Below are 8,261 nucleotides of genomic sequence, written 5' to 3' on the forward strand. Positions count from 1 at the left end.
CGCCTCTGGAGAGCCAGGCGGGCTTCTCCTCCCTGGATCATATTAACACCTTATTTTGTTTACACAAAAGTATCTCACTAAAATGTTGTGAGGTTGGTTGAAAAGCTAACTGTCATTGTCTCCAGAGAGCAGGAAGCTGGGGTTTGGAGCAGCTGCGTGGAGACGTGAGCCCTGTCTTGGTTTCCTGTGTCGTCTCTGACGTCCAGAGCCAAGACAACCAGTGATGAAACACAGCATCAGGCTCGGCACCTCCCAGCAATGGCCCAACATCCTGTTGTGCAACTTTCTGGAGCCTCTAGGTTAGAGTGTCCCCTGTAGCAGTCCCAGGAGCCCCAGGGTGGTTGGCGTGAGTGCCCATGAAGGATGAGGAAGACCAGGCTCCGGGGGCTCCTCTGGGTGCTCTTCGTCGCAGGTAAGACAGTGAGGCCTCTGCCCAGGACCTGGAGCTGGAGTGGGGTCCCATCCCAAGGGAGGTTTCCATTTTCTTCTGAAGCTCTGGGGGATGTGGTCACCCAAGACAGAGCCACCCAGAAGAGATGCCAGACTGGGCAGAATTAAGAGAACTCCCAGGGCTTGAGAACAGAACTAAAAAGGGGGAAGGGAAGGAAACAAGATGTCTGTGCCTTTGATGTTGTCAGGGACTTGCAGAACCTGGGGCTGGGGGGTGGGAATAAGGAGAGAGTAAATCTCAACTTGACATAACCTAAGAGGATTTTATGAGTTTGAAGGATTTTTTCCCTCTCATATTCCATCATGGTGCTTTGGACGCTGACAGTCTATTAAACCCCAAAGACATAGCTCATTCAACAAATATTTCCCAGGGGCCAACCTTGGGCCAGGAAATATGCTGTTGCCGAGGACACAGAAGTGAACAGAAGAAAAGTGCCCATTTTCATGGAGGCCGTGACCCAAGGCTCCCCTGTCTGCTGCCCTTGAGGGCCTGTTGCTCAGGCTCTGCGGAACTGCCCCGGCTCCAAGCCATGACTTCTCCTACTGCGCAGCTCACACCTTCCCCCAAAATGGATGCTGCTGGTGCTTTACTTGCTCCTGCTCCCAATCCTTAGGGATACATTGGGAAAATAAGCAGAGAAAGGGAAAATGTCAACAGTGAGTTAAGAGAAAGGTTTGCCTTGGAAAAACATGGAAAGGTCCAGGGAGAGGGTGTTTTCTGGGAACCTACTGCTTTGAGCAAGGTCACGGACAATCGCCTGGCATAGCCCACACACCAATGTCACTCTGGGTTTTCTTGGACTTGGGGTGATGATCCAGATGGGCACATGGGGGTTTGGCTCTCATGGACCCATGCACTTCCTTGTGTCCTATTCATGTTTTTCCAAAGGAGAACTGGGAGAAGGTGGAAGGTTGAAGACTGAGAGAAAACGAGCGGTTTGGGGTTGTTTTTCACTATGTCTTCTGGAGGTAAACTAGAGGGTAACCTGTGCCACCGGGAACAGATTGTTAGGCACTTCCTCACACTTGGGCTGTCCCACCAGACAGCTGCCTTGGACAAGCTAGCTCAGAGGCTCAGAGCTGACCCTAGGGTCAGACTACCCAGGTTTGAGTCTTGACTCCCACTTTCTACTGTGGGACCTTGGGCAGATCACTGGATAACCTCTGGGTTATTAAATAACCTTTCTGTGCCCCAATTTCCTTATCTCTACACTAGGAATAATAACAGTATCAACCTTCTAAGTTGTAATGATTAAATGAGATAGGATTTTTAAACACTTAGCAATAAAAGGTATTTGTTGCTCTTTTTTTATTAGCATATGATAAGGAATCCCTTCCTTGCAATGGTGCAAAATATGATGCATAGAAGGCACTTCTGCCTTCATCTCTCACTGTCTCCTTTCATAAGAGACAGGCAGGTTTGTAAGCAATCGCAGTCTCCTTCAACTCCTACTGTCTTATGCATCCGCGCAGCTGTAACAAAACTCCGCAGACTGGGTGGCTTATGAATGACAGAAATTTACTTCTTCCAGTTTTGGAGGCTGCATGTTCAAGGTCAGGGTACCCTTATCTCAAAAACAATCATTTATAAAAGTTGATATGCACAAACCATATGCTGTCTAGCTGTTGTGGTTAAAAAAAAATAACAACCCCAAACCAAAAAACAAACAAACAAAAAACTACCCACAGTGCAAGGATCTGGGGTCCAGTGCTGGCTTGCAGGGAAAGTTGCATCTTCTCTGGAGACCTTGAGGATCTTGTCTGAAAAATGGGTGATTGAACAAGAAGAAGAGGTAGCTCTCTCTTCTCTCTTTTTTTCCAAAGAGAGGAAAGCTATTCCTCATAGAGCAATAACTCTGATTCTCTGCATACAGAAATCCAAGCTGCAACCGTACCAGACGAGGAAGAGTTTACCCTGGCAGAGGGCCAGACCCTGGAAGTGAGCTGTCCTGTCACCTTGCACACATATTCCAACAGCCGGAAGGCCTGGCAAAGGGTGAAAGATAAAGGGGAGGTCCAGATGCTGGCACTCACACAGAGGGTCTCGGGGGAATTCAGTGAAGTCCAGAATGGGCGTTACTTCCTAAAAGACATCCCCTCTGAGGGCATACTGCATGTCCGAATGACCGACCTTCGAGTGGAGGACTCAGGACTGTATCGATGTGTGATCTACCTAAATTCCGAGAACTCCATCATGTTATTCCACCCTATCCGCCTGGTGGTGACCAAGAGTGAGTGACCTGGGGGCTTGGGGGTAGAGGGTAGGGAGAACCAGGCCAGGTAGGGGTGGAGCAGTGGTGGTGATACCGACAGGGCTGTGGCTCAGGACTTCTAGAAGCCTGTGCTCTTCCAGAAGCTCCTTGTCCCTCATTGGAGGTCCTTGAGAGTCATTTGGTCCAACAGTAAGAAGTGGCTTCTTTGTATGGGATTCCTCTTGGGGAGCAGAGCCTACTGTGTTGTGCTGTTGTAGGAAGTGGGGTACAGTGAAAGGTGAGAGGTAGACTTGGGACAATTTAGTGTCCCAAGTCATTTCCTTGGGAAGCCTCTGGGATTCACTCTCCCTGCCCCCAAGGAGGCATTTGCTGGCCTCCTGTGTGCATCCAAAGCAGTGCCCCTCAGACCCCGCTGTGGGCAAGAACAACCTGGGATCTTACTTCAAATGCAGACTCCGATGGAGCAGGTCTAGCGTGGGACCTAGATTCTGTGTTTCTGATCTGTTCACAGGTGATGCAGATGCTGTGGGTCCATGGCTCCGTTTTGGGTAGCAGAGCTCCAGAGCTCACTTTGTATCCCTTTCATGGACAACACTAACTCCCTGGGTTAAGTAGTGGCCAGTTTTCTTATCTGTCTCCCCCTGCTCATCCCTGAGAATCTTGAGGGAAAGGCCTGTGCCTTGCTCGGCTCTGTATCCCTAGCAATTAATGAGGTGCCTGGCACATAGTAGGGCCTCCCTAGATGTTGACTGGATGAATTAAGGAAGGCAGAGTAGAGGCAGGCAGGTTCAGGTTCCTAGCACCTGTGGAATTCAATGCCTAAGGAAGACAAGATACTTATGCAGTATATTAATAAAAGGTAACCTGTAAAGCAATATGCCACAGGTACCGGTGACTGCAAGGCAGAGAGAAAGCAGTAAGGTACAGTAATCAGGGAATTATTCTGGAAGGAGGAGGGGCATATGGGTTAGAGTAGATAAAGAATAGCAGGCAAGTGCATTTCCAGTGACACAAAAAGCCTGGAAATTCTTGTCTGCTTCCCTCTTTCCCTCCCTCTCTCCCTCCTTCCCACCCTTCTTCCTTTCTTCCCTCTCTCCTCTCTCTCCCTTCCTTGTTTCCTTTTTCCTGTCTTTGGCCCAGGTGGACACCACATTATTTCTTTCAAATTGGCGAAAGAAAACCTTGCTTCATGAATGGCCATGTTCATTTCCCTCCTCAGTCCCATTTACCCTACTGCTCAACCTCCATCCTTCCATCACTCCATCCAGTGTGCCTTCTTACAGATCCCTCTGGCACTCCTGCCTCAGATGACAGAACTACCCAGATCGTGACTCCGACTCCCACCCGTCCTCCTTTCATCACCAAGGCCTGGAGTAAGCTCCCCACCAGCCCCACGGCCGTGACCCGTCTCCCCTCGTCAACTGCCAGCCTCTCCTCTCCTGGCCTCGGAGTCACCCCCACAAATGTGACAGATGTCCCCAGGTACGGTTTCAGGTCTCCGGGCCCCTGGTTTGGACACCCAAAAGGATAAAGAATATGGGGAGTGAGGGAGGGGGGAGGGCAGGGGTGAACTGGAGTCACCTCCATCTGGTGGACCTTCCCAGGGGAGGAAGGAGGTAGTGCTGGAGTGAGGAGGACACTCTTGGAGGCCCTGATGAGGCTGTGACTCTCCCCAGTTCCCCTCTGTGTTTGCTCTTGCCGGCCGGTGGAGGCGGGAGAGGAAGATGGCATCTTGGTTGAATTCCAAGGGCCCTCGGCCGACCCCTAACGGTTTTCTGGAAAAAGGGATCCTGGATTTTAATGCCAGCCAGACTGAAAGTGGAATTTGGGGCGAGTTAGAAACCCTTTCAGGCTGCAGTTTCCTTGTCTGTGCAGTAGGAGGGGCTAGAAAAACCAGAGCTGGGAATGATAATGTAGCCCAACAGCTCTCAGCAGCTGCTGCACGTTAGGGTTCCCTGGTGTGTCAGCTTCTGCTTTGTTTGGTTTGTTCTTAATACTGATACACGTGCCCTACTACCGGCCAACAGAATGAGAGTTTCGGGAGGCGGGGCCGGTCTCAGTATGTTTTATTACTTTATAAGATCTTCGGATTTCTTAATGTGCAAGCAAAGCTAAGAACCACTAACTCTGCATGCATACTCCTCTATATAGCTCATTATTAAATGTTGATTTATCTTAGAATGTGTTTATCATTAAATACTGAATTAACAGAAAAAGAAATATTCTTCCATATCCTTGCGAATCTAACAAGTCTTTTTCTTCTGTCCTCTCTTTTAGTCTTTCTGTATGTTTATACATATTTTAACATGGCAGTAATTCTAAGTGTACACATTTGCATTGTTTTTCTATGCTAAAACTATTCTTCAGTGTTACCACCTAGTCTTTGTAATTCTGACTTCAACAAATGCATACTTTTCTATCGCATAATCATTTGTCTGTTTTTAGACATTGAGATTATGTTCATTTTTGGACAGTACTGATAAATCTGAGATGGACATATTTTTTCAGATGTCTTTTTTTTCTTTTAAATGGTTCATTTTGATGGGGGGTAGGTAGCTAACGTTTGTTTGTTTGTTGAATGGAATTACTGGGGATCGAACCCAGGATCTTGTGCATGCTAAGCACACGCCCTACCACTGAGCTACACCCTCTCCGCCGAACAGTTTATTCAAAAGAAATTCCCTGAAGAGAATTTGAACACTTACATTGCTCTGTGTACATACTGCCACATGGTCTCTCAAAGATGGGAAACCGTTTGCAGTGGGATTTGTAATACTTAAGGAGGGGACAGTGTCACTGTGGGCCTGCCTACCAGGATTTACTACTTTAAAAATATTCCTGCTGAAACAGATGTGAGCTGGGAACTGCTTTACTCTCTCTATTACAGTGGACTCAGAGCTCTGTAAGGGTAGAGGCAGTGCCCTTGCCCCCTTATGCTGTGCCTAAGTGCCTGGCACACAGTAGGTGCTCCTTAAATCTTTATGGACTAACTAAATAAAACAAACGATCTGGTGAAAGTCAGCTTGTTTCTTTTTCCCACTACTTTTATTTTTCCGCATGTAAACCAAGAGTCCATCATCTTTGCCCACATTCCTAGTAAAGGCTGCACTCCCTTCACCTGGCTGCTTCATCTGTTAACTAACATGAACTAGTCTATGAGTCAGAGACCCATTGGGAAAGCAAAGCAGAAGCCACTGAGCTGTCTGGAAAAGAGGTAATTGAGTGGAGGGCGCAGTTCATCCGAGCGACAGAAGAGCTGAGATGCCAATTTGGGGATGGAGGACGAGGCATCTCCAAGGAAGCCACTGTCACCCTGTCTTACTGTGGTGTCTTCTGACACAGGCTGTGGGTAAAATCTTGTGCAGATGTTTTAGGACGTGATCGCAGGCAAAACCGTTGGGGAAGTGGGACCGGGGAGGGAAGGAAACCCAGCAAAGGATGTGGTAACCAAAGCGAGTCCCCCAGGGAGCAGTCCGACTCAGTCCTGTGGGGGGTTCTGGGGACCACAGGCGTCTTCTGTATCAGGGGCTGGGGAGCTGGAGTACTTCTTTCTCCCCGATGCCTCTTCTAGACCTGCACCCCATGCTCTTTATGGAGAAGATTTCTAATCAGTATTTTTAGGCGATGGGACAAACTAAGTGCACAGGGCCAGTTAGTACAGGGAAATGAAGGACGAGAGCAGAGGAGTTAAGGGGCGTGAAGGACTTTTGCAAACAGGTGTGTGGAGCACCCAAGCTGGCAGCAGCACTGAGTCTCCTCTCTCTCCCAGGGTCTCCAGGATCAGCATTGTCATTCCCGTGGTGTGTGGACTCCTGAGTAAGAGCCTGGTCTTCATTGTTCTGTTTGCTGTCACGCAGAGGTCATTTGCGCCCTAGGCCCAGGACTCCACGAGAATGACCTGGGACCTGATCCACATCCATCTAGCAGTTGTGCCCGAAGAGGAGTATGTGTGTGGGGTGAGGGGGCGGTGCACCATGTCATGCGTTGAATCTGTAACACAGGTGATTTCTAAGGCTTGGGATCCTACCTTCTTGGCACTGCTAACTCCCCTCATTTCACCGATAACCTTGAGTGTGTGCTTGGCCCCCTCCGAGGAGAAGAGATAGCCACAAATATGTCCACTCCTCCAGCGGCTCAGGGTTTGCATTCAATAAAGACACTTCCGGATGCTATGCACTGTCGCTGTCTTGTGCGGGGTCGTGAGGCACAGAGGGCGCAGCTGCTAACTCTGCCCAGGTCCTCGCTCTAGACCACAACATTTTGGCCCGAGTTCCCACCACAGAAGCATCCTGTTCTCCTGGCTGCCAGGACCGTCCTCTTCTCTAGAATCAGACGTTCAGGTTTCTCCCCTTCGTTTGTGGCCCTTTCCGACACTCCCAGAACAGAGTGTTGAAAATCATGGAACCAGGAGAAGATAAGATGCTACGGTGAGAATCCATATTTGGGAAAGAGGAACGGAGATAACCAGAACGTTGTGTCTTGGGAAAATACTGGGAGGATGAGCTAGGATCCAAGGCGTAGGACTGACAGAGAGCATCATTTATCTACCGTGTGCATTTATCGTGTGCATCACTGGGGTGCGTCTTGTCACTGGGTCCTTAGGACAACCCCATGAAGGCAGAGAAGTGTGCGACTGGGAGTAAGTCACCTCTACTGGCAGGAACAAACACTGGAGCTCCTTTACTGAAGACCAAGTCCCTCAAAGCCCTACAGAACAGATAGCAAGGAGTTCGCCTCTATGTAAATGCCTCTTTGTTGTATCACACGAGGGGCAAGGACGGTGGGTGCCCAGGTCTCACCAGTCAGGCTCCTGGAGGCTGTCCCCTTTGTGCACTGCTAGTTCTGTGCACTGCCTTCCTCCTCCTCTCTCTCTGCCCCTACGACTCCCCTTTCGCTCCCAAGCTCACCCATGAAATAGGTGTCCAAGGCCCACCGACAGATTTAAATCAGTGGTTTCTGAGTTTCTACCTCTTTTGGCTCTAAAGGGGAAGGGGCCCCATTAGTGGGAAGAGATGATGGCCAAGGCCAATTTCATCCTAAATTCTCCAAGAGCAAACACACTCTACCACCCACAATCCATCTTGTGATAGGAAAACATGTTTCTACAATCGGCATGCCCTTCTTCAACTCCTGTGGAACAAGTGCCCTGAGTGCTGAGGTACAGCCCTCCCCTCCCTGAGTCCACTGCCATCATCCAAGGACTTCCCTGTCAACCTGAGGACCTCTCGGCTCAGCCCTCCGGGAGGATGGCGCTGACCCCTGAGACATTGTGTCTGATTGCCCAGCTGAGTCCATTAGAAGGTAGTGAAGGGAATTCATGTCATCCCGGCACCCTGGGGAGAGACTTCTGAGAAGCACTGATCCAGAAGCTGTTCATCTCAGTGCATCTTCTTCCTGCCCAGGAGAACCCAGCCGCGTGGAGGTAGTAAATGCACTGCGTGCAGCGTTTGCTTTCTGAGGTTGCTCGTTGGGGACCTGCACTTTAGCGCTTCCAAAGCTGCCCCTGTTTGTGACGTTGACCCAAAAGGGCAGGGCAAGGGAGGGACCGCAGTTGAATGGGCAGTGTTTCCCAAACTGTAGTCCTCAGACCAGCCGCAT

The 8,261-nt window shown here is 49.6% G+C and overlaps 1 protein-coding gene across 1 annotated transcript; it reads left to right on the forward strand.

The window, feature by feature from the left end:
• The first annotated feature begins 282 nt into the window (after nt 1-282).
• On the forward strand, nt 283-6,813 carry TREM1 (triggering receptor expressed on myeloid cells 1). Its single transcript, XM_006202178.4, has 4 exons — nt 283-412; nt 2,325-2,681; nt 3,947-4,145; nt 6,433-6,813. Exons 1-4 carry the CDS (start codon nt 364-366, stop codon nt 6,536-6,538), a joined length of 711 nt encoding a protein of 236 aa, XP_006202240.1. The 5' UTR covers nt 283-363; the 3' UTR covers nt 6,539-6,813.
• The last annotated feature ends 1,448 nt before the right edge of the window (nt 6,814-8,261 follow it).

This window comes from Vicugna pacos, chromosome 20, assembly GCF_048564905.1.
Source record: "Vicugna pacos chromosome 20, VicPac4, whole genome shotgun sequence".
NCBI lineage: Eukaryota > Metazoa > Chordata > Mammalia > Artiodactyla > Camelidae > Vicugna > Vicugna pacos.